The sequence below is a fragment of the Gambusia affinis genome, linkage group LG06 (assembly GCF_019740435.1).
Source record: "Gambusia affinis linkage group LG06, SWU_Gaff_1.0, whole genome shotgun sequence".
In the NCBI taxonomy this organism is placed as follows: domain Eukaryota; kingdom Metazoa; phylum Chordata; class Actinopteri; order Cyprinodontiformes; family Poeciliidae; genus Gambusia; species Gambusia affinis.
Genome location: NC_057873.1, coordinates 3027690 through 3053002, shown reverse-complemented (window position 1 = coordinate 3053002; position 25313 = coordinate 3027690). Strand labels below are relative to the sequence as shown.

At 39.9% G+C, this 25313-nt stretch overlaps 4 protein-coding genes across 7 annotated transcripts in view; 3 read left to right on the top strand and 1 right to left on the bottom strand.

Annotated features, from left to right (window-relative positions):
* Window positions 1-5: 5 nt before the first annotated feature.
* LOC122832880 (gastrula zinc finger protein XlCGF57.1-like) lies at window positions 6-3585 on the top strand. The gene is made up of 4 exons (XM_044120084.1): window positions 6-150; window positions 1579-1873; window positions 1966-2013; window positions 2114-3585. Exons 1-4 carry the CDS (start codon window positions 22-24, stop codon window positions 3547-3549), a joined length of 1908 nt encoding a protein of 635 aa, XP_043976019.1. The 5' UTR covers window positions 6-21; the 3' UTR covers window positions 3550-3585.
* A 1674-nt stretch (window positions 3586-5259) lies between these two features.
* On the top strand, window positions 5260-14250 carry LOC122832879 (gastrula zinc finger protein XlCGF57.1-like). 2 transcript variants are annotated; one of them, XM_044120082.1, is made up of 8 exons: window positions 5262-5578; window positions 6835-6933; window positions 7014-7191; window positions 9499-9569; window positions 10351-10455; window positions 11177-11444; window positions 12114-12859; window positions 13787-14250. In XM_044120082.1, the coding sequence occupies exons 1-8, from the start codon at window positions 5429-5431 to the stop codon at window positions 14051-14053; spliced, it is 1884 nt and encodes a 627-aa protein (XP_043976017.1). In that variant the 5' UTR covers window positions 5262-5428; the 3' UTR covers window positions 14054-14250. The 2 variants fall into 2 exon arrangements, with proteins under 2 accessions (XP_043976018.1, XP_043976017.1); XM_044120083.1 differs by lacking the exon at window positions 10351-10455 and having other exon boundaries at window positions 5260-5578.
* A 98-nt stretch (window positions 14251-14348) lies between these two features.
* On the bottom strand, window positions 14349-19910 carry si:dkey-182i3.11 (leucine-rich repeat-containing protein 15). Of its 2 annotated transcripts, XM_044120075.1 has the most exons (3): window positions 19820-19910; window positions 19399-19620; window positions 14349-17636 (listed from the first exon to the last, which is right to left on the bottom strand). In XM_044120075.1, exons 2-3 carry the CDS (start codon window positions 19615-19617, stop codon window positions 15876-15878), a joined length of 1980 nt encoding a protein of 659 aa, XP_043976010.1. In that variant the 5' UTR covers window positions 19618-19620; window positions 19820-19910; the 3' UTR covers window positions 14349-15875. The 2 variants fall into 2 exon arrangements, with proteins under 2 accessions (XP_043976010.1, XP_043976009.1); XM_044120074.1 differs by lacking the exon at window positions 19820-19910 and having other exon boundaries at window positions 19399-19776.
* Window positions 19911-24833: 4923 nt separating this feature from the next.
* Window positions 24834-25313, top strand: part of mark4b (MAP/microtubule affinity-regulating kinase 4b) — a 58589-nt gene continuing 58109 nt past the window's right edge. For both annotated transcript variants that reach the window (XM_044120063.1, XM_044120064.1), the window contains exon 1: window positions 24834-25136. In XM_044120063.1, coding sequence (XP_043975998.1) covers window positions 25089-25136 — 48 coding nt within the window. In that variant the 5' untranslated portion in view covers window positions 24834-25088. The remainder of the gene's footprint in view (window positions 25137-25313) is intronic.

Below are 25313 nucleotides of genomic sequence, written 5' to 3'. Positions count from 1 at the left end.
GCCATAAAAAAAAAGTTTAAAATGGCTGATAGCTCTGTGTTTTATTCCGAAGTGGAATCCATTTTAGAGACGCTCATAATGACAGCGGTCGATGTTCTCGGAGTTTCAGACAAAGGAACCGATAAAACGAAGCGGACTCCGAGAGGCCAGGTGGGTTCACGGTTCTTAGAAACCCGGATCAGAGACGGTGTTTTCTGGGGGAGATTGTGCCGTCGGGACGAAACCCAGAGCGGTAACGGAACGGCGCCATAACAAAGATGGCGGATTGTGTTCAACAAAAGCAGCACAAACCGAGATTTTTATTGCTTAAAAGTTTTATTGACAGTTGATATCGGAGTTTTCTGAAGCATTTAGGGAAAGTAAGACTTAATTTTAAAGCGCAACTGCGGAAAATCATTTTATCTGTTTACAAAGGTAAATAATTTTTCGGGGTTTTTGCTATATTTATTTAACAATAAGTATGCCACACATTATTTAAAATGATTTTTTTTTTTTTAAACTGTCTTTAATTGAATGTTTTCTGGTGTTTATTGTAGTCTGCTGGCAGATGACTGTTGCTAGTTTATAAATCACTGAATGGTTTAGCACCACAATACATTAAAGATCTGCTGTTGTTGTATCAACCTTTCAGAACTCTCAGATCTTATGGTTCTGGTTCTGCTCTGCATCCCCAGAACCAGAACCAAACGAGGAGAAGCAGCACTTAGCATCTATGCACCACAATCTGGAACAAACTTCCAGAAAACTGTAAAACAGCCGAAACACTGACTTCCTTTAAATCTCAACTAAAAACCCACTTGTTTAGAGTTTTATTTGAAACGTAATAAATTGCAAATTTATTGACGGAATCTGACTTGATGTTCTGTTTTGATTGTTGAGTCTATGTTGCATTGTGTTTTTGATTTGATGTAAAGCTCTTTGAAATGCCTTGATGCTGAAATGTGCTATACAAATAAAGTTTGATTGATTGATCAATTGATTGAGATGATGAAACACATTCAACCGACTTCAAACCCAAAATGCTTAATTTATCCCAAAGGAAAATTAAATGCTGTCATAACTCTTAATCCACATATCTTCAAAGAGTTGTGGGCAGGAAGGATTTGTGGTAGCAGTCAGTTTCGCAACTAGTAGGGAGAAGCCTCTGACTGAAGACATTGTTGTAAAACCGTTTACATGTTGCCATTATAAGAACTGTCCAAAAGTGAGAGCATAAATACTTCCAGATGCACTGCAAAGAGAACCAGAGGAAAAGTTTCACAAACATGCAGCAGTTTAACAGAAAAAAAATAAAAGTCTAGAAAATAATAAATCAGAGCTATTCTAACATGCTGCTACTATAAAAGGTGCAGTTTTAGAAGATAGTTTTTCTGGTTTGTTTTATATCAGTTTTAGTATTTATATGCCAAAAGTTTCTCCAGAAACATTTTTGTTAGTAATTATTTCCACAGACAGAACTGGGTTGTCCTAAATTCTTGTGTTTATTTCACTTAAATAGTATTTCTATTAAATGACATCAACATCAGATATATTTACTTGATAATACTGCTTGAATTTTCTTCGTTTTATTCCCTGTAGCCAGATGTTGCTGCCATGTTGATCAGCGAGGCGGCCAGGAAGATCAGCAGCGTTTTCTCGCAGCTCTCCTTGTCACTTCTTGCTGAAAACCGCAAACTAAACACACAGCTGGAGGCTGAACTGAAGAGCACAGCCGGAGGTTTGGAAAACGCCCGGCTGTGGCGGGAGAACGTGCTGGACGGCGGTCCGGTGCTGCTGGAACAGAGCGGCATGGTGTTCACCATGAAGCCGCTTGGGAGACTGAAAAGAAAGATGGATGATGGAAATCCTCCTGCAGCCACTGCAGCGGTGGAAGGTGAGTTTTCATGAAACAGAAAAACTGAACTCTGCATTCTTTCAATCTGATCTCAGCTCTTCTTCTTCTTCTGTTTCTAATTTCTGTTTCAGACATTGGAGAGACGATTCAGACGCCTTCGTCTCCTCCTGCTGAAGAAGGTCAGATTTATCTTTACAGAGCTTAGCAAATTTTCTGAATGAAACTTTGAGTCATGTACATTGTAATATTAGCAGTTAAAATGTTTTTTTCTCTGTTTAGACACTGCTGAGGATTTAGCTGCTCCAAAAATCCCCGAACTAGAAAACTCTGAATCCCAGAAGACACAGGAAGCAGTGCTGAAGCCTAAAGGAAAGGAGTTTGTGTGTGAGCTCTGCAAGAAGAGGTTTAGCCGTCGGTTTCACCTGGCAAAGCACATGAACACTCACAAGGAGCAGCGGCCGTTTGCCTGTGACCGCTGCCCCAGGAAGTTCAGGACTGCAGAGACTTTGGAGAAACACCTGCTGCGACACGAAGAGAAGAAACACGCTAGCTTCCAGTGCCAGCGCTGCGAGAAGTCGTTCAAGACAAAAATGAATCTGAAGACACATCAGCTGGTCCACTCAGACCTCCGACCGTTTAGCTGCGGGTCCTGTGGGAAGGCCTTCAAAACGAAGCACAACCTGCAGGCCCATCAGGCGGTACACCTGGCAGAGAAACCACACAAGTGTTCAGAGTGCGGAGAGAGTTTCAGATGCTCCGTCAGCCTGCAGTGCCACCGTAGTGTCCACACTGGTGAGCATCCCTTCACCTGCACGGCATGCGGCAAAGCCTTCTCCAGCAGGCGGTCGCTCCGGACGCATCAGGCAGTCCACAGGGGGAAGGTATTCACCTGCGAGACGTGTGGGGCGGGATTCACCCTCCGACAGAACCTCCGGAGGCACATCCGCATTCACACAGGCGAGAAACCATTTGCATGCAAGGTATGTGGGAGGCCCTTCATGCAGGACAACAAGCTGAAGGCGCACATGCTGCTCCATGGTGCTGCCAAGGCGTTCATGTGCGACCTCTGTGGGAAGACCTTCCTGTACAACTGCCAGCTGAAGAAGCATCAGAAAGCCGCACACGAGGAGAAGCAGGTGTCCAAGAGGCGAGGTCGGGAGAGAGGCGAGCGCAGGGTGATCTACCGGCGGGACAAAACCATGCTGGATGTGACGCCCTTCAGCTGTGGCACCTGCCGCAAAGGCTTTAACTCAGCTGCTTCGCTGGAAAGGCACGAGCTGATCCATGCTGGCGGCGCCGCACAGTATGCCTGCGACCAATGTGACAAGTTTTTTTTCTACAAAGCCACCTACGAGTACCACCAGAGGATCCACTCTGGGGAGCGGCCGTTTGGGTGCGACGTCTGTGGGAAGCGGTTCGTCATCCGCCAGGCGCTCAAGTCCCACAGGCTGCAGCACTCTGGAGAGAAACCACACAAGTGCGAGCAGTGTGGCAAGGACTTTCGTATCTACACCAACTACCTGCGACACCTCCGTGTCCACACGGGGGAGAAACCCTATGAGTGCGAGGTGTGTGGGACACGGTTCCGGCAGCTTGGACATGTCAAGTTCCACATGCAGGTCCACACAGGAGAGAGGCCATACTCCTGCAGCAGCTGTGGGCTCGGCTTTTCAGACTCCAGGTTACTCAGGAAACATAACTGCAGTGAGAAATAGGATGGATGGATGTGAGAAATAAAAAGTTTTTTGACACGTATTTGTCACTTCAACTTTCAAGAACTCCAAGTGTTGCTTTATGGTGGATTTCAGGGACAGTATTACATAAAATTAACTTTTTTGAGCTTCATATGCTATAAAATTATTCCCTCATTAAAAAAAGACCTGTAGTGTTGCCTTGATTCTTTCATGCACATTAGAAAAAAAAACCACTTTAATCTCCATGGCAACCAGTCAGCTATGCAAAACGTTTGGGTGGCCTTAGCTCCGCCTTTGAGGCACAGCTCCTCCTCTGAGCTGCAGCAGTTTCCAACCTTCAGAGCTTTGCCTCACAGAGCACCCTCCCCCACTTGGCTCCTTCAGACTAGTCAGAATCAATTAGCAAACACGTGGAGGAACATCAGCTGAGCTCATAGGAGCTACTTCTCAGAGTAATGCTGGTGAAACGTTAAAGGGTGTCTCTTTAAGCAAGTTGAAATGTGTGGTAATCTCAAATGAAGAGTAAAAAATTCTACAGTTTTTTGATGTTAAGTGAATAATTTAGACTGACATACATGGATATGGACCGGGTTGGTTTGTTTTAGAACCTCTTCAGATAAATGTAATTCTGAGCTGTACACAGAAAAACGGAATTCAACTCCCTGTAGTTACTGCCTTTGACCATTGGATGGCAGCAAACCCTCATTTTATGAATGTAATGCCGTTTTATTTTTTCCCTTCTGAATTAAAGAAACAGAGCAAAATCTGTTGAAAAGAGGCAAAACATTTGTCAGTCTTGCATAGTAGACCTAATTTAGATCTATAGTTTATCTAAGGTTGAGTCATTTCAGTTTTTTATGCAATCCAATTGAATACGGGTAAAAACAGTTTCAAATTTGTAAAGACAAATTATGCTACTTTCTTTTCTGATACAGTAGAAAATAATAGCAAATGTACATGACAGCACCTGCTCTGCAGACTATCAGATAGTCTGACATTCAAACAAGAGTGGCCAAAGCAAAGGAGGTGGATTAGTAGAGAACAGTTGATGGGGTCATCCATACATGTTGCTTCTCTGCTCCCTGAATATTGAGCTGCTAGCATTCATGAGAAATCAACAATGTTCAGTCAGAGGCCTCTCCAGGTTTAGTGCGAGTCAGACTGCTATAAGATTCTGGCTGGATGATAAGGCAATATTTAATTTATCTTTGGAATTAAAAAAATATTTTTGAACTGAATTAATATTAAACATAGCATGAATGAATATACAAAGCAATTTCTGAGTAAAAATAGTATTTAGTTATTGAAAAGTTAACCAGTATAGTCCTACAAACATGAAGTAGGCCAAAATATGTTAAATAAAATAAAAAGCAACACATTTACTGATCTAAATAAATAAAGAAAACCAGACGAGTAACAGTTATACACATCTATTTAACAAACTAGACTTTTTAAAATTTTGGTCTTGCAGTTCTTGATTTGTCCTCTAGAGAGCGTTGAGGTCAAATCAACGCTCGCCGTCATTACACGGCTACGTCCTGTTGTGACGGAGCCGTGCTTCCGCTTTAAATATTCGTAATAAAACTAAACGCGAATCAAATTTCATAACATGCTCTCTAATTTCTCTTTTTGTGTATAGTATAAATCTCAGCCTGATTTTGTAGCATAAAAATCAAGTGTTAACTCCCTCCCTTGCTTCTATTTTTCAAAAAACAACATTACATGTTACGTTGTGGTGACGCGTGTTTTATTTTGAAGGGCGTGAACCAGGAAGAAGAAAAAGAAGCTGTCTTGGTGTCACGCGTGGTTTCCACCCTAACAACAACATTTCAGCACTGTTGTGGAACAAAACGGACAGAAACTTGTTGGACCCACCGAGCTCCACGTACATTTCCGCAACATGTCCGATTTAGAGGCGCGAGTCTGCGCCATTTTGGACGTCATGGTAACGGCCACCATGTCAGAAATGGACAAAGTTATCGGCAGCTCGGATGCCAACGAGGCTCCGGCAGGGACTGAAAATAAACAGACGTCCTGTTTGGATCAGAAGGTAGCTGAGAGTCCGCTGGTTTCGGTTCTGGTTCTGGTCGCTTCCCCGTTTCCAGGGATCTAGACAAACAGCTGATCATAGAAGTACAGCAGCTAGCTGTTTGTTTCAGAGTTTAATACGGGGGTTTATCTGCACTGAAATTTATTTGTGCGCCAAAATGACCTGAAAACACGAGACTGTAATTCACTTAAATTTAATTATTTTCCAGAATTGGACATACACGCCGAGGCCTGTCTACCTTTTGTATATCTAGGAGCATCTGAACCAGAACTAATGTTGACTTTTTTTTTACAGATATTCTTTTTGTTGTGGCTTCTGTTTATTATATGTATAAATTACAGTGCAGTACATCATCCTAATCTTGTAAAGTCATTGTTGTATTAAAGTGTGCTGTACTGGTGCAGTAAGGCCAAGTAGATAAGTATCATTAACATTGATACGAAATATTGATATATGTTATAATTTTGATAAGAAAATAAATACTTTAGTTTTAGTTTCTTTCTCGAAATTATAATTTGTTTTTATATTGCAGTTTCTCAAATCTACCTCCAATAGCTTTTTTATTTGCTTTCAAACTACAATTCTTAGAATTTTTTGTTGTTCAGGAGAAAGTGCACGCAAATCATATTAATATAGGATTAGCGTGTTTTGTAGATACCTATAAACTTTGTCTAAATTCAAAGGGAAAACTCAGAAAAACACATAAAAGTCAGACCTTTGTTATAAAAAGTATCGGTATGACATTATTGACCTGGTATTTACTTTGTTTCTGATTGATACCTAAAAAACCTTTATTGCACGTTTCATGACCAATAATTATACTTTTTTGTTTTTTGCGACATCATGTTTTATCATTTATTTTATATTATATTTAGAGTTCCTAATTGCAATTTCTGAACCTTTTGAAAAAATGTTTGTTGCTGTGGTCAACCTATTGCTTTAGTTGTTTTATTTCTTTTATATTAATAATACTGCTAATTACACTGATTGAACAAAGGAAAGTTGTTTGTACATGTTTGACCTAGATTACAAAGCTATTGGTGTATTAAAGTGAGATGTGCTGGTGCAGAGTTAGTAAAAAAGTGTAATTCAGTACAAATAAACACTTTATGTCAATTCAGCTGTAATGGGAAGTGAAAAAAGTGGATCAGTGCGTCCCTGCAAATCATCCTGTTATTGTGTTTTTAAATCTACTCATTTCAGTTGTGATGTTTGGTTATTTGACAGAATTGAGCGTTTTGCTTTTTCTTCTGAAGGTGATGCACTTCAACATCCTCCTGGCGTCTCTGGCTCAGGAAGCCGTGGAGAAGATCTGCCAGCTGTTTGAGGAAAGTTCGTCCGTCCTGCGGCTCGAAGTAGGCCACCAGCTTTCACCCTCCGTTTTCATCCTGAATCTAAGCGGCTCAGATTTTAAGGCGCTCTGCTGGTGCTGCAGGTGTCGCAGGGTGCAGCAGAGATCGAAGACCTGAGGATGAGGCTGAGGGAGGTGGAGATGGACCTGAAGCTGGTGATGGAGGGAAGCGCAGAGCTGGGAGGCCAGGAGGAAGTGACGGAGGAGCAGACGGAGGAGAGGAGAGAAGAAGAGGAAGGATCCCCGGGGAGTCTGTGCAGAGGTGAGCGCCTGACCGTCTTCACTCTGCCCGATTTCACTTCCAGCTGCAGCAACGCAAATATATCACGGTTCCTTCTTATATTTGCTTCTGAATTGTCAAAATAAAAGTTTCCATCAGTTCCAACAGGACTTTGAATATTAGAAGGGCAGGCGGTTCTTAAAGGGGGACCTTTGATGTAAAATTCACATTTTGCTTTTATGCTTCCATTTGGGTTTCTACTACTTCTAAAAACAGCACTTAAAAAAGAGCTAATGTTTTTTTGGTGTCTGGAAAATGAGCCGTGTCAAAAACCTCCAGAATGTAGTCAGAAATCAACAGGAACTACTTGTTGCCTAGCAACCCCAGCTGAGTTCTGCCCATTGCCTAGCAAACCAGGCTGAGCTCCAGTATGTTTGGCCAGCTGGTTTTACTGCTGTATGCGCTCTACAATGGCTGCTGGAAGAGACAAGTGTTCTGTTGTCGACTTACTGTCCAGAAACAACTTGCTGCATCTTTGGTGGTTGTGCAGGAGGCTCCACTTCTGCTTTTTAAAGATGTACAGTTGCTTAATTGCAAATCAGTTTGCAGTCAGATGCAAACTGATGCAGCCAGACGTGAGTGTAAAAGTTGAGTTTGGGGGGGGGCAGCAGCAGATTATTTGGATTTAAAGTGACAGGACGCCCTAAAGCTGCTCCAAATAGGCAGAACTGATCAGACTAAACAGACTAGACTCTAACTTTTTGTGCAAAGAGTAGGAACATGTTTGTTTATAGACAGATTTATCCCAACCTGTTTGATGAATCATAAGAGATGACCTTTAACCCTCTGTTTTAAATTCTGTCACAAAATGATGCCTAAATACATGGATAGTTAAAAATGCCAACAATAAATCATCAAATAGTCGAATAGGTAATTAATTTTCATAAAAATGGAAATATATAGATAAAACATGTTGATTCAATAAATAGTAAATAATCAAATTATTGCTCAAAGGTGTTATTAATCAACTAAAAGAATGCAAAAAGTATTTTATTTAAAGGTCAGAAAGGGCCTCAGTGAATTATATTGGTGTAAAATCTGAGTAAGAAACATAAATAATATTTTTATATATAATGAATCAACTATGTTTTATTATATCTTTCTGATATAATAAAAATCCACATTGTCTCTAAATCAAACATGTTGAAAGAGGAATGGAAAAATGTTTGTCTGTGTAACCGGTGTATACTACTAGTGTTCTTCACCGATAACCTAGTCTTATACAGTCGGTTAACCTTGATGTGTTCTGCGTTGTGTTCAGATGAAGAAGGGAGTCAGACCATAGGTGTTGCTGGTTGTTCTTTATTGCAGAGGCCTGCACAAATAGAAATAAAAATGCTCTTTAACATGCAGCTCTTCCATTCACAGGAGTCGGAATTCCCCTCTTCTCAGGCAGCCTAGCGCCAACTGCAAGTAGCACAGTGCTATTTTGCTTGTAAATAAATCCACAATAAAAAGGGTAGATTTCTTGTAAAATAAAAATAAAAACATCTGAATCAGATGTTTTGTGCCCTAAATACAACCAGACCAGAACCAAATACACATACCTGCACAAATAGAAATAAAAATGTCCTTTAACATGCAGCTCTTCACAGGAGTCGGAATTCCCCTAGCAGACAAGCACATGGAGAAACCCTGTGACTAACTAATAACAATATCTTCTCTAACATTTAAGAAAAATCTTCTTAACTTGTCAAAAAGATTACTCCTTTGTATGTATTAAAACAAATCACAGCTGCATGTATTTACAATTATTTTATATACTTCATAAAACTCAAGCATAACTAAAAGCAAAGAGAATTTCCTACCTCTTCTCAGGCAGCCTAGCGCCAACTGAAGGTAGTACAGTACTGATGCCATAAGATGCTCTCTTAAAGTGACAGTACAGGTAATAGTGCTTATCTAAATAAGTAAAATAATAAAATTCTTAAAATATGACAAAGAAATAAGATTCTTCATTGTTAGTCAGGATTTGGTGAAATTTCAAATATTATAATAATAAAAAAATAAAGCACATTTTCTAAAGTTGTTACATCTGTTTAGGATGAAATCTCTGACATCAAGCAGAGAAAACATCAAATTATTGATAATTATTTAGAGGTTTGATTTCATCAAACCAAAGAGAAACAGCAGCTGAACTCAGGGCTGTTTTAATGTTAAAGTAGCGTGTAGAATGTTCTCCTCTCATGTTTTAATTATTAAACATTTAGTCTTTGATTATTTATTGAATCATGTATAAATGGCATTGTGACGTGTCTGTACTTCGTGTTGCTCTTTTTTTTGTTTTAGTTTTGGTTGGTGGTGAAGCCGCAGTGAGGAGGTCGCCTATTATCCACCTGTGGAAAAACAGAACTTGTGAGGTAAATCTGTGGCTCTTAGTTTTGGGGGTTTTGTTGATCAATTTAAATAACAGCGCTGTCCGAAAACTCCCGATATTCTCCCGGATGCTGACTGGGGAGGAAGTTCATGATTAGATGCCTGGAATCCGATATTTAAATCTCTTTATGGTTAGAAATTCAAGCAGAGAGATGCTGGAGTAGGAAAATAAATGGTTTGAACTTCCTCCTTCTCTCTCTGAATCCATGAAGCCTCTTTTTCAATTCCTCTGGGATTTGGGGTCATAGTTCACTCTGCAAAAACATAAAACATATTTTTGGTCTAGTTTCTGGTCCTAATATCTTGGTGCACTTAAAATATAATTAAAGTAACTTTCAGGTAACTTTTCAGCAAGATAAAGGAGCTTGATTTAATTCCATAATTCCTTAATATTGTTGAAAAAGTTCTACTTCCACTGGCAGATTATTTAATTTACGCCAAGACATTTTTCCCGTTTATAAGTGAAATAATCTGCCAGAACGTTTCCAACAATATTAAGAAATTATTGATTTAAAATAATCTCACATTTCTTACTGAAAAGTTACTTGTAAATTAGTTTTATGATATTTCAAGTGTATTAAGATATTTCCACGAGAAAGTAGTCCAGAAAGATTTAGATTTAGTTTTTGCAGTGCAGGTATTATTTCAGATGCTAATTAGAAAACGTTCAAAGTGAAACCAAAACTCCTTCCAGCTGCTCGGCATCCAGAGCCAGAAGCGACGCGTCCGGATTACGTGTGAATGATTCTTCCTGTGTCCGTTCAGGACAGCATCCAGTCGGTTTTACTGAAGCAGGAGATCCTGGAGGCTTCGCTCATTTCCGACCCGAACCGAAACGATCCCGCCCAGGAAGACGACCCAGACTACACGGTCAGCTGCTTCATGAACCCGTCTGTCTGGAAGCTGTGGGTTTTAACTAGGACCGTTAACATTAACGCTTGTGATTAATATGAAAGGTTTACATTAATAAGATTTGGGTCGTTTTCTTTCCAAACGCCTTAATAAATTAAATAAAAGCTAATTTAGGTAAAGCAAAATTGGCTTTTTAGTAAAAGTCTCCGGATAGACTTTTTATAAAAGCAAGACAAATACTTTGTGTCACAATAAGCAATGAATCAAACAATCACATGATAATTTGAATTATGTAATAATTTCCATCGTTTCTCTCTTTCTACCAAAAACTGGATGATAAAGATTTCAGTCTGGTGTTTTGGTCTCAACTAAAACTTTTTTCGAAGGATAATTTTGTTTACAGAGACTTTATGATCCATTTTGTTTGTTTGCTTATCTTGGATATTTAAAATGTTTTTCACTCCCAGTGTTAAATGTTTATCAGAATTTAAAGTTTATTGATTTTTGAGAATGTGTTCTCGCATTCTGATGCCTTTACTACCATCACATCGGTTGAAAATGGGTTTAAAAGCAACAAAATTATCGTTTATCGCAATAAATTCTTTGACAGATCATTTCTCTGTATATAGACTAAAACCTTGATTTTGATATAAAACTTAAGCTGAAAAAGAGATTTTACGCTGTTGAATGAATGTCAAACGATTTTGGCTACAAACCACAACGTTCCATCATGTTTCAGGTGGAGGTGGACGACTCGGTTTACGCCATCAGAGCTAAAAGCCTGGTGAAGCACAGGTCGCGGGTGCGAGGGCCGAAGGAGAGCCGGGGTCAGAGGGAGTCGCCCCTGAGCTGCAGGCTCTGCAAGAAAACCTTCAGCAACCTGCTGCAGCTCAAAGCGCACCAGTCCGTCCACGGAGCGAGCAGCGAGAAACCCTTCGTCTGCTCCCAGTGTGGGCGGGGCTTCTCCTTCCAGCGCAGCCTCAGCGCTCACATGCTGATTCACAAGGGCAAGTTTCCCCTCAGTTCAGTTTGTACGCAGTGAGTGACGCATGTAGAGTCCAAGTCAAGTACATCCATTCCAACTGGGCCGAGTAATCAAACAAGTTCAGTCAATTATTTAGATGGGATTAAAGGTTCGAGAAGAAATACACAGAAAATGTAGTTTCTACGAAGTGAAAGAAACAAGTTAAAAGTTGAGGTAATGCAAAAATGGAGAGTAGTAGGAGAAAGTAGCAGAGTGAACAGTGGTCAGTTTGCCTACAGCAATACAACTACAGAGATACATCAGGATAACTTAAGCCAGTCAGACTATGAGCACAATAGAAAAAGACAGATATATCAAAACTGAAAAATGTTCCTGTATTTAAAATATTGTTTTATTTAACTGATGGAATGCAGAGAAACCGTTGGAAACCTGTACGTCTTTCTCTAATGTCATATTTAATGTTCTGTGTATTAAATGTGGCACCAAAAAATATTTCCAGGTCTTAATAAAGGATTAAGTAGTGAAATGGTGAAAGCAATACATATTTAAAAGGCCTGAATTAAGACCCAAGATATAAAAAACAGTTGTTATAACGAATGATTATTGTTTTGTAAAACGTCTCTGAAAACAGCAGTAAACTCGGGGTTTGCTATGTATTCTTAGATTTTTCTGGTTTTCTTCCCGTTTGCAGATGAGAGGCCTCACACTTGTGACGTTTGTGGGAAGGGTTTCACCTTGAAGCAGCTCTTGAGGAACCACCAGCGTCTCCACGGCGACGTGCGTCCGTTCTGCTGCGACCAATGCGGCAAAAGTTTTTATAGAGCTCACGGCCTGAAGCTGCACCGGAGAGTCCACACCGGCGAGCGACTGTACAACTGCCACTACTGCGACAAAAGCTTCACCATACCGGGTAACCTGCAGCGCCACCTGCGCATACACACCGGCGAAAAGCCGTACAAATGCGACACCTGCGGCAAAAGCTTCAACCAGGCGGACACGCTGAAGGGCCACCAGCGACTGCACACCGGGGAGCGTCCCTTCAGCTGCGAGACCTGCGGGAAATCTTTCATCCAGAAGAACGCCTTGAAGATGCACCAGCGGACATTTCACCTGGACGAGAGGAAACTCACCTGCGTCGCTTGCGGCACCGTGGTGCCTTGCATGGAGTCTCTACGCAAGCACACCCAGACGCACGCCATGACCATCCCGTGCAGCTGTGTGCACTGCGACCAGCGCCTGTGCACCATCACGGAGCTGCGGGAACACCAGCAGCAGCACACGCTGGAGAGACCTCACTGCTGCGGAATCTGTGGGAAGAGCTTCAAGTCGTCCAGCTACCTGAAGATCCACCTGAAGGCTCACAGCGGCGAGCGGCCGTTCGCCTGCGAGATCTGCGGACGTCTGTTCACGCAGCAAAGCAGCCTGAAATCACATCAGGTGGGTTTCTCTGCAGAACGGGAAGTTTTCCTATTAAATAACCAACATTTCACTCTCTGCTAAACTAATTTTGGGCACCCCTGATCTACTTGATACAAAAGCTGCTTTTTTTTCTCTAAAAATTTGTGTTTCTTATGAATAAACTGAGAACTCAGTCAAACACACAATTGGCAGCTTCTGCAGAAATTAAATGTACTAATCGTTGAAAATATTATGATGCTTGTTTTATTTAAAATTAGTGCATAAATGTTTGCTCAGTCGTATCCCTCCTGTTCTCAGTGAACTCATGATGTTAATAGTAGCTGCATTTCCTTTACAAATGTGCGCAAAACTTTGTGGATGTTTAGCTAATATAAAAAAATATCTCAAATTTTCTAATTGTGGTGTTTCCCATTAAATAGCAAATGCAGTTAAAATCACACATGAATAAGTTTGTTCATGCAACAAGTCATTAAAAAACTTGCTGCACCATCCACTTCCTGTCATCTTCTTTGTCTTTTCTATTAGCAGTAGCATCTGGTTGTTGATCACATGAAGGTGACATTAAGAAAGTGTTTCCATTGCAGCTTTATGAAATTAACACTTGCTGAAAAAACACTTCGATAAAACCTTTTATAAAAAAAAGTTGTGTATGATAGCTAACTTAAAGTTAGCTATCATACTTGTGTAAGCCCATATGATGATGATGATGACATGTAAGCTATCATTATATCATATATTATTTATGTAAAATCTGTTTCAGAGATGAACGTTGCAAATTAGCCATAACTATTCAAGCTATGTTAAAGTGTATTCCTGTTCCCATCAAATAAATAGGAACAAAAGAATCATAGATTTGTTAATTTCCTCCCGTTTGCAGGACTTCATGACTGATTTTGTGTCATAACTTTGAATTTACCCGCCTTTCCCTTTCCTCCCCCTCTTAAGGTGGTCCACACCGGCGAGAAACCGTTCAGCTGTGACACCTGCGGGAAATCTTTTGGCAACACGGGCAACCTGAAGAGGCATCAGCGCATCCACACGGGCGAAAAGCCGTTCAGCTGCGACATCTGCGGCCGCAGCTTCAACCAGGGCAACAGCCTGAAGGCTCACCAGCAGATCCACACTGGGGAGAAACCGTACATGTGCGACAGGTGTGGGAAGAGCTTCTCCTATCTGAGGAACCTCAAGGACCACAAGTGTTTCTACGTTTGAAACAACAAATCATCTGGTTCAGTTTGTGGATGTGGATTGACTCAGTTGCTGTTCAAATGGATTCATGTCTGAACTTTTCTCCAGAATTCTGGACAGTAGGTTGGATGTTCATTTGGCTTATTTCTGAGTATGTTGGGTCTTTAAAGAGCTGTGAAAATATTTTTTTTTTGTCTTAAACAATAAAGAATGTGACGAGATTTTGTCCATTGTTGACCCAACAAAATGCAGATTTACAGAAAAGATCAATTTCTAAATATAATTCAAGATTTTTGGTGTCAAATTCTAGTCCTGCAATTTATAGATGAAATAAATAATTAGCAGAAATCTATAGAACAAGGTACAGGAGGAGGATCTTAGTAATGTCAATCACCCATGTGTACACGCTGATCACACCATCTTGCTTGCTTTGTGCTAAGCTACAGCTCTTTCTCCACCACAGAGGCCGTTGTGAATGCTAAGGCTAGTTAGCATAGCGGTAGATAAACAGTTTTCCTGGAATGGGAAGTTGTGTCTGACATGTACAACTTTTCACAATAATAATTTAATCTTTTTCCATCTGCATCTGCTTGTAGAGGAAACTGATTGTGTTAATCTGAGTTCAGAACCTTCAACAAACATTGAATGGCTTTTATGATGAAAAAAAGCATAACATTTTTTCTCAAACTAATTTCCTTAAATTTTGATTTTACCTGATTTTAATCCGCAGAGACAAAATGATTCATGATTGGAGAAAAAAGAGAAGTTTCATTCATTCAAGTTTATTTGGTACAGAAATGATTAGTGACAAACTAATCTTTTTATGTTACTAATAAAAATCATGTACAATCAAAACAAACTGCCGAACATAAGATTGAAGAAAAACTAATATTTTAAAGAAACAACAAATGGAGGAACATTTGAGTTTTAGTTGGATTTGCTCAGATCCGACTAAAAGTTGCACAGCTGTTTGATCTTGGAGTTCAGACAACGAAGGAAGAAATTTTAACCAAAAATACTCAGTAATTTTCTAGAGAAGTGGAAATTTTCTAGGACAAAAGCCCCTGAAAATGTCTGAATGTGAAAAGTCAAAAAATTACTAGAAAAAAGCTCAAATTTTTAGATTAATCTCAGAATTCCATAGAAAGGACATTTCTGTGTTGGAGAAGTTACAAGTTTACCTGGAAAAGACTCAGAAATTTGACAAGAAAATCAAAGAAGTTAATCTCAGAAGTTATTTGTTACAAAACTTAAAGGTTTAGATTCATCTCAATTTCTGTTTTTTATTTTTAAGCAATTTTCCTTGAATTTTCAAGAAAATTTCAGTTTTTCCTTTTCTTAGAAAACTTTTGGAGAGATTAAACTTTTCAAGTTTATTCTAAAAAATTCAGAATTTTATCTGGCAAATGTGCAACTTTTGTTTTTGTTTTTTTTGTTACCCCTGCAGGGGGTCTTTTTTGTGGGCTCTAGTGTCCCTTATATGAAAGTAGGTTGACAGGAAAGGGGTGAAGACATGCGGCAAATATTGTCGGGTCTGGGAGTCGAACCTGTGACCACTGCGTCTAGGACTCAGGGCCTCCAAACACGAGTCGCGCTACCTGCTACGCCTTCACGGCACGGCCCAAATGTGAAACTCTCTCCTGTTTTTCTACCGACAGAAGCCCAAATTTCCGCCACTTGCAGTTGATCGGTCAAGTGAAGCCCTTTGAATGTGACGGACTGTGAGGCTGTAGCCGTTGCGTTCTTTGAGTTTTAGTTGGATTTGCTCAGATCTTCTTGCCTGCGCCGTTTGATCTTGGAGTGCAGACGAATAAAGCTAAAGGACGTACAGGAAGCGTGAAACTCTTCAGAGGAAGCTGTGGGCTACAGCGATGAGAGAAGGCGTCAGGACGCTCAGCACTTGTAGAGGAAGCGAAGGCGGGCAGCGCGCAGCGGCAGCGCAGTGATCCAGTAACAAGAGGGGCGACTCTGATTCAGACGGGAAGTAGCAGACTGGCTTATCGTTTAGTTTTTCTGTATTCACCTTAATCCAGTTGCACAAGTAGAAAATATCAACACTTGTACAGTTCCACATGTTATCAGAGAGGTAGATGAGTGTAAGCTTCTTTAGAGGCTTCAGCGTCTTCGTCTCCAAAGACTGGAGCCCGTTGGACTTCAGGCTCAACTCCTGGAGGTCTTTAAGCCTCTGAAACAGGCGAGGATTGAGGCGACCCAGCTGGTTTCCGTCCAGGTTCAGCTCCCTGAGCTTTGGCAGCGGGTGGAAGAGGTCGGGGGGTAAACTCTCCAGGCTGTTGTTCTGCAGCAGCAGCGTGTGGAGGCTGCCCAGATCCTGGAAGGCGTTGTAGTGGACGCTGTGGAGCGAGTTGAAGCTCAGAATCAGGTTCTTAAGGTGGATCAACCCTTTGAAGGTGTCTGAGGACAACTCCAAAAGATTATTGTGGCCCAGATCCAGAGTCACAAGTTTCCCAAGAGCAGTGAAAAGATTTGAGGGAAGCTTAACCAACTGGTTCCCGTCCAGTTTCAAGTCTTTTAACCTGGAAAGCTCCCGGAACTGGTCTGGTTGTAGAGATGAAATACGGTTGTTGGAGAGATCCACTCTGGTTACTTTTGGTAAACCGTCAAAGACTGACTGGTGCAGGAAAGCGATGCGGTTGTATTGCAGGTGAAGCTCTTTGAGCGCCTGCAGTTTGTGGAAAAGGCCCTCCGGAAGCAGCGTCAGGGCGTTGTGGGCCAGCTGAAGGTTCTGCAGAGACGGCATGTTGGCGAACAGACCAGGGTGGAGCTCCAGGATGTGGTTGTGAGACAGTTGCAGGTCTTGAAGTTTGTGCGACGTGGCAAAAACCTCCAGCGGCAGCGTTGAGATCTGGTTTCTGTCCAGCTGCAGATCCAACAGGTTGTTCAAACTCCTGAAAACATCCGGCGGGAGTTCTGTCAGTCGGTTCCTGAAGAGATCCAGAAACCTGAGCTTGGCCAGGTCTTTGAAGACGTCGTTTGGGAGAGAGGAGAGCTGGTTCCGACTCAGATCCAGATCAGTCAGGTTGTTGAGGCCAGATAGCGATCTGTCCGACAGATCCGTCAGGTTGTTGCTGGTCAAATAGAGATGATCCAGTGCAGTCAGAGAGGAGAAGGAATCGGCTGGAATGGTGACCAGCTGGTTTCCACTCAGATCCAGATGTTTCAAACCAGCCGCTCCTCTGAAACTCCCATCCTCCACTTTTACTATCCGGTTGTTGGACAAATCCAACTTTCTCAACATGGCGGAGCTCCTGAAGACGCCGCTCTCTATTTCCCTCAACCTGTTGAAGTTCAGGTGGAGCTCTGTGAGGCCGACGACGTTGTCCAGAACCTCCGTCTGCAACGTCTCGATCTGGTTGTGGCTCAGGAGCAGCGTCTTCAGATTGGCCAAGCCATAGAGGAACCTGGGCGTCAGATACTGGATGTGGTTCTTGCTCAGGTCCAAGAAGACGAGGGCGGGGCAGTTCAGGAACTGGGCCGGAAGCAGAGACGCCAGGTTGTTGTCGCGCAGCAGCAGCTTGGTCAGGTTGGTCATAGCGGGCCAAACCAGGTTCAGGGAGGCACTTAGCTGGTTCTGGGTCAGGTCCAGAACCTGGAGGTCACACAGAGGAGGTTAGAGATGCATTCAGCAATAAAAAACTAAGTTCTACGTTTATCATCTGGGATATTAGAGCACCGGAGCAGTAAAGTCATAACAGGAGAATAAAGTCGGAAAGTTACAAATGTAAAGTGAAAATATTCTGAGAATAAAGTTGTTAAATTACTCAAATAATCATAATTATGTGACTAAAGTCATAGTAAGACGAGAATAAAGATCCAATATTTCAACAAAAAGTAATAATGCAAGAGTAAAATACTTATAATGCGACAATATAGTAATACGAGAATAAATCTGTAATAATACGAGAATAGTCGTAAATCTGAGGATAATGCCGTTTTATGGGAATAGTTAAAGTACGCAAATAAAGTCATAATAATATGGTTAAAGTCATAATATTACCAGAATAGTTATAATAATAGTCATAACACTACAAGAACATCTTAATAAAAAGGGAAAGCTGTAACAATACAAGAATAAAGTTGATAATTCGAGAATAAATTTGTAATAACAGGAGAATAAGGTTGTGATAACATCGTTATATGGTAATAATACAACAACAGCTGTAACAACACAATCATAAAGTTGTGATATTACCAGAATATGGTAATAATACAATAATAAATCGACAAATACAAGAATAATATAACTGTCAAATAATACAAGAATAGTCATAATTGTACATAAAATCGTCACAATTTGAGAATAAAATCTTAACTTTATGGGAACTACTACAAAGAATAAAGAGGAATGTTGAGCATCTTGTGCAGATAAACATTTTACACACGAGCATCAAATTATTATCAGTAACAGAAACAAATAATCAAAACTGAGTTTTTGTCAAAGAAAACCAGTCAGATCTGCTCACATCAGATCTGAATAGCCTTCAAAGCTTCTTTCTCTTTAAAACCACTTTCTTCTTTTAATATTACTTTGACTTTATTCTGGTAATTAAAGAAAAATACAACAACACACACAACACACAATCAGGTAATTCTAGTTTCAGGAGATTTTATCATCAGAAAGAAATAAGGTGATAAAAATCTGAAAAGTGTGGTGTGCTTTTTTTTGTAAATCAGCCTCCTGCAGGCGGTGGTGTCCAAACGTTTTAAAAATGTTACATAAATCTAATTGGTCAGCAACAGATTAATAAGTATTTTTAATTAAAATGCCATAGAAATAATTTCAAAGTTGAACAATTTCCTAACTTGTTGGTCGAAACATAATTTTTAGTTTATTACCTGCAACAAAAATGAAACTATCTTTGAAAACCCTTAACTTTAAGTAGCCCATTTGTGACTTAAGTCTGTTTTTGAGCAGATTTGTGGCCCTGCTAACTAAAAAAACAAAAAACAAAAAAAACCTGGGCTGATAAAATACAAACACCCAAAATTTTTCTATATAAGATTTAAATGTGTCATTGAAAGTCTCATTCATCCATTCCTGAATTGTGTCTAGGGGCCACACAGAACCACTCTGCGGGCCACAAATGGCCCCCTGGCCTCACTTTGGACACCCCTGTCCAAGAAAATGTATCTTTAATTTAATTGAAATTACTTTTTTTATTAATTGTCTTGAAATGACATTTATTTAGAGTTGTTGGTGTGTAGATAAACTGAATTGAGAAAGGAAGACTGTATGTGTGTCAGCGTTTATGCTTTCTATGCCGGTTTAGAGGCCGCAGCAGCAGCAGCGTTTAACCAACAACCCACAGCGCGTTGCATGCACCAGCAAACTGCAGCATGCAGCTGCGTACCTGCAGCCCATTCAGCCCGTTCTCGGGTATTTCCTCGATCTTGTTGTTCAAGATGAAGAGCTTCAGCGTTCCGACTGGCAGCGGCGGTATCTGGGTCAGGCCTTTGTCCCGGCAGTCAGCCGTGGTCAGGCTGTCGAAGCAGCGGCAGGCGGGCGGGCAGAGGTCCGACGCCCGCGCCAAGAGGCCCAGAGAGGCCAGAGTTAGCGCTGCTAGCATCATCAGCTGCAGCAAAACACATAAACACATTTAAATTCAAACATGGTCCTTCTTTTATAACCTCATAACACGCTATTTGTTACTCATGTTGGACATAAAGTAGAAAAGAAACAAGCAGGCAGGTTTCAACATTTATGTTTTTACTGTTTTATATTTTAGATATTAATGCACTTCAGTGTAAATTTAGATTTAAATCGAATCTTACCTCACTAGAAAGCAGCGTTTCCTTGAAGTGAGTGATCTTCTGTTGTGACAGGAGGGTTTATTGATCTAACGGCTCAAAAACAAATGTGGGGACTTTTTTTTTTTTTTTTTTTTTTTTTTTTTGGTTTCAGTGTCTTTTAGATGCATCTGGTGAAAGAGAAAACTTAGAAGATGTTTTTTAAAGAGAGAAAAAGGGACTCCTAGTGGTCACCGCCTGAGTTGTTGTCAAAAGGTTTGAGGGCTTTTCTTTCAGTTTTTCCACTTTTTAATATATTAATGCTGTATTATTACATTAAAAAAGAACAAGAAAATTAGTTTGAACCTGTCTGATTCTTAAAGCTCACCTCATATACTTCCTTAACAGGTTCGGACTGGTCTGCAACAACAAAACAACAAAACACGCAAAACATGTTCATTAGATTTTTTTTGCACAAAATCAGTCTTAAATAATGACATTTTTGTCTGGCCCTAAAGCTAGCTGTTTTAGAGCAACCCTAACCCTAACCCCACATAAAAACATTTAGTGACAAAGGCTCTCTGCAGATTAAATGAAATCATTTAAATATCTCTGATCGGCCTGAGGATCAGTTCATGTCGACCGGACTTTTCCTTCTGGTTGCTCGATTGTATATAACAGAAGTCGTTGTCTTTTCCATCAAAATCATTTGTCTAGTGATAATTAAAATATTCAATAACCTAATAACTACTACTTGCAATATTATATGACTTGCTTTAACATTTATTTTATAAGCGACAGTAGGATGCTGTACGATGTGATTCTCTTATTTACCAGCAGAGGGCGCTAAGCTCTTAGAATAGCTGCGATTCAGTCCGTTTCTTTGACGTTGTCATTGACCTTGCAGTAACAGCTTGCCCTCTGTTTTTGTATGGAAATTAACTTATTTTTTTAAATTAAATAAAAGATGTTTGAATTGTTTTCCCTGAGAATAATTAAGGATTGCTGCTCTCTGTTCTGCAGCACAAACTTCCACTGCTGTTCTGTTTTTATTGATTTCCTGTTTTTGCTCATAAAACACAAGCTGTGAACGTGTCACAAGACAAATCGTTACTTTTTATCCGCCTATTTTCAGTTTGCTGTGCACTTATTTTAAAATCCCTATGAATGACATCAGCAGCTGTCCTGACGGTGAGCCGTAATCCCAGATTACAGGTCAGGGCGTCATCAGAGGGATTGGCAGGGGCAGCGCTCATTATCACCGCTAATGTAGGAGATGAACAGGGTTGGTAGTCTTGTCTTAGACAAAAATAAAAAAATCTAATAAATAAAAACACTGGTTGCTTTATTGTAGAATGGAACAAAACAACCAGAGAAGCAATTAAAAAAATGTCAGAAATTCTGAAAAAAAAGTTCAAAATTCTGAGATTAAATACGAATTCTGAGAAAAGGAGTCCAAATTTTGACATGGAAGTCAAAATTCTGAGATTAGTCAGAATTGTGTGGGACAAAAAAAATATTTTTTCCCCCCCAGTCAGAATTCTGGGGAAAAACTGAGTTCTGTGGAAAAGAAAATCCAAATTCTGACATTAAGGTGAAAAGTCTGAGATCAAAGTAAAACTAAAAAGTTTTGATATAAAAAGTCAAAATTCCGAGGAAAAAAACAACTGAATTCTGGAACTAAAATCAGATTCCTCATTATTTATCTTTGTGGCCCTGATCGTCTTCCATACAGTTTGTAGTGACGTATCACCCCGTTCACTCGTTCCATTTGAGTACTTTGTCATTATTTTCTTGCTACTAAACATTAGATATTTGGTTGTTGATGTTTTTGTGTTCTCTCACACATTCACCCTGGATGTAGAGCAACAGAAACAGACCCCAGCCTGTCCTCCATTAACACGTATCGACCGGCCGCGCTGTGACGTCCTCTGTGTTCAGACTGATCAGCTGATCGATTCAGCGCCGCGCCGCTGCGTGTTTCCGCCTCAGTCTGCGGGACTCCGGGGAAGAACCAGGATGAGGCCCTGGATTCGCTCCAGGTTCAGATCAGTCCAGGTAAATAAACTCAATCCAATCACACAAGCTTGAACTTTTCCTTGTAATTATTTATTTTATCTCAGAATAAATGATCAAATCAGGCGTTAAGTCCTAGTTAGAGGTTAGTAGCATGAATGTTATTTATCTTCTTTATTGGTTTAATAAACTACTCTCTTTCCTATTATATAACATGATTTTGACTATTTTTTTAAATAGAAAGTAGGTGCATAAAGTTTGAATTAATTGTAAATATTGTAAAATTTGATTAGTAACCAGTTACATTTACTCAATTACATCTAATTTAGTAACTCTTTTGAAAAATTGTCTTTCAGGAGTATTTTTATTACGCTGTACTTTTTTCTTTTGCTTCAGTAATTTTATTATGAAGTATTTCTTCTCTTACTTGAGTAAAATCTTCTACTCACTGAATGAAAAACAAACATATTTTAAGCAGAAATCCACCATAAACAGACACACACCTGCTGTTTCTGTTAAGGTTTGATTAGTTTTATAATTGAGAGAAACTGATTTGTAAAAAAAAGGTTATTTTGCCTGATTTTGTTATTATTTGTTACTTGTATAAATTATTGTCATTTTGATCCTTAAAATACCAGAATTTGCATTTGATTTTATATTTTAATTTGTTTGATGATGTAATTTTTAATCATGAAATAATTGATCATTTGAGCTGTTACTCAGTTCTTCAGTAAATTTTTTACCAAATACTTTTTTATTCTTACTTGAGTATAATTTTTGGTTAGTCTACCCACCGCGGATTTTGAAACTTTTCACTTAATTTTCTTGATATTTACCTTTGATTATTACTGGAATTGGTAGAGTTTATGTTTTAGGCTCCATGTTGTGGAAATAGTTTCAAATGTTTATTTTTTTTTTTACCTCTTTGAGCATATCTTTTCCACTTCCCAGTAGCATAAATTGCTTCAAAGTGTGTCGGATGAGCATTTATTATATCGTTTATCATTTATTGCTATATATTGTTTATCATGATGGGAATTTTTTTAAATTATTGTTGTCACAATAAATTCCAATTAATGACGTTTAAAAACCCCAAATCTGTTAGTTTTACTATTTTCTCCATTGTTTTGTTGTTTAACAGAAGTATTAGATGCTGCTATAGTTAAATGATTGAAATATCACTTCTTTATCTGACTAAAGGAGCGTATTGCAAATCAAGAGCAGTATTTGTATTTGTGGTTCTATTATTGCTCTGGTCTGCAGCTATAGTTAGCGATAAATAGCTCTCAGGTTCACTTTTATTGTTGTTATTATTACAATATTGCAAAATATGGTGATAAAACTTTAATTCCAAACCTAAAACTTGCTTGGATTTACAATATGCATAATTAATTAGGGACGCACCGATGTGAAAAGCTGGGCCAGTACCGATATCTGACAATGCTGATATTTGATATTAACATTGCTATTATAGCTAATAACCAATATTTATCAAACATCAGCATAGAAGTACAAAATGGCTTCCTACTACCCCGCTACCTTTTCCTCCATTGTTATTCACTGAATTTCATTTTGGAGAGATGTAGCTCCAAATTATTCATAATTTGCTTCTTCTTGTGTAGCACATACCAAATATTCTAACGTAAAAGTAGCTTAGAGAGCTAAGATGGTTTCCACTGTCTATTAGTGCATATTAAGGTATATTTGATGTTTGAACAACTAAAATAAGCGTTTTTAGAGGGAGTCTCAAGTATTCATGAATTTTACCTATTCACTGTAAGTTATGGCCCTAGTGTAGCTCCATATTTCTTCGCTATTTATTTATTTGTACGTTTTTATTCATTTTGGTATTTAAAATACTAGAATACTAAATATTCAGGTTACCTTAAGTTACTAGTAAAATGGTCAGTCACTTTGTTTCTTCTTTCATCAGTTTCCAGATGACTTGTTCCAGAGTCGGAATTAAACAACGCATGTTTAAAATGGAGGACAGCAAATAAGATGCTAATACGATCAGGATGGACATGTGTGTATTTTTTGAATAAAACACTTATTGGTCATTAAATTAAAAGTTTTTTTTGTTTGTTTTTTTTTTAAATAGCAGATCACTGTTGTCTTGCAACTGTGGTGCTGTAGTTACAGCTGCTAATGTGTTGGCATACACCTCAGAAAGTACATAGCTATGGCATTGACTCTGCATGCTAGTTTTTAAATTAATTTTTTAACATGTTCTGTTAATGTTTGGGCCAATAAGACAAATTATCTTCCCTCAATCGAGTTGTGACTTTCAGAATAAATCTAACGCAGCACTGCGGTTTCTATTTCAGTTTTTGAAGTCGGAAACTCGGACGTACGAGCATAAAGGAACGCAGCATCAGTCTTGAACACAGTCTTTCTGATTTTCTTGCGCAGCACCTGAAGGCAGCAGCCCAGCCTGTTCTTGCTGACGTCCCTCCCTCCCTTATTGTCACCGAGGCTGAACGCAGCGAGGTTCCGTTTTCTCTCCTCCTTTTTTAAAATAAAAAAAATCTTCTAACCTCTGAGAAACACAAATTATTTCGTTCTTGACACGTAGAGAACCGGCTCCGGTGAGTTTCCTTTCCACCGCGACAATGAGAGGAGGTAAAGGGCGGACTGGACCGAGGAGAAGAGCCGGGGGGACGGACTGAATCAGGCGGCCGCTTTCCTTTCACACACCCGCAGTTGGTCATTGATTTACATCCCGAGGCCGAGGCTTTCTTCCGGCATCCACAAACGCACCCTCAGCCGGTTCTGGTTCTCTTTAATTAATCGGATCCGTGATTTTTGCCACGTTAGCCGGCTAACAGGAGGCATAAACTCCCGGTTTTCCCCCAGAATCAGCCCCCGGTTCCTCCTGGATGTTGTGCTCGTTTTCGTCACCCCGGGATGATGCAGCTGAATGGAAACCGATGATCTGGGTTTGTTTTAAAGGTCCGGCCCGGTTCTAGGGAGATGATCCGGTAGAGGTTGTGAGGTGGGGGTTTAGGGTGGGGGGTGGGTGGGGAGCTAATCTAGAGGAGGGGTATTTCTGCTGGAGACATCATGAGGTGGAGGTTACCGGTTTGTTTTTAACGGATCACCTTAATCTGGATCACCGTCTGGGTGACCTGGGCTGCCTTCACGGACTGTAAGAAATGAGGATTGTAAAGGCTTTCTCCTACTTCTCCTAACCCTGGACCTTTTTTGGTTTCGTTTGGAACAAAGTGTGAACAAAAGGAAAAACTGATTTCCCAGTTATTTTTATTTATTGCCTGGAGGACTCGCTCAGGGAAGAACAATGTCTTTACGGACGGCACTGCCTGGGAACGAGCGGAACCAGGACCATGTAAGTAAATTTAAAAGCACAGACAGTCTGGGTATGATTACCACTAAGTACAGGCCGATATCACCACCCCATGCAACGGTAAAAGTCATGTCCAGCATGTGTGGGATCTGCAGAGAGGCTAAAAGTCAAAATTGTTCATGTCCAGCATGTGTGGGATCTGCAGAGATGTTAGCTTCC

Coding starts and splice junctions, on each gene's coding strand:
- LOC122832880 (XM_044120084.1), top strand. CDS start 22: ATGGCTGATAGCTCTGTGTTTTATTCCGAAGTGGAATCCATTTTAGAG. Junction 151..1,578: donor AGCGGACTCCGAGAGGCCAG/GTGGGTTCACGG, acceptor TATTCCCTGTAG/CCAGATGTTGCTGCCATGTT. Junction 2,014..2,113: donor GTCTCCTCCTGCTGAAGAAG/GTCAGATTTATC, acceptor TTCTCTGTTTAG/ACACTGCTGAGGATTTAGCT.
- si:dkey-182i3.11 (XM_044120074.1), bottom strand. CDS start 19,644: ATGTGTTTATGTGTTTTGCTGCAGCTGATGATGCTAGCAGCGCTAACT. Junction 17,637..19,398: donor ACGGGCTGAATGGGCTGCAG/GTACGCAGCTGC, acceptor TGTGACCTCCAG/GTTCTGGACCTGACCCAGAA.
- LOC122832879 (XM_044120082.1), top strand. CDS start 5,429: ATGTCCGATTTAGAGGCGCGAGTCTGCGCCATTTTGGACGTCATGGTA. Junction 9,570..10,350: donor GGAAAAACAGAACTTGTGAG/GTAAATCTGTGG, acceptor GTGTCCGTTCAG/GACAGCATCCAGTCGGTTTT. Junction 10,456..11,176: donor AAGACGACCCAGACTACACG/GTCAGCTGCTTC, acceptor ATCATGTTTCAG/GTGGAGGTGGACGACTCGGT.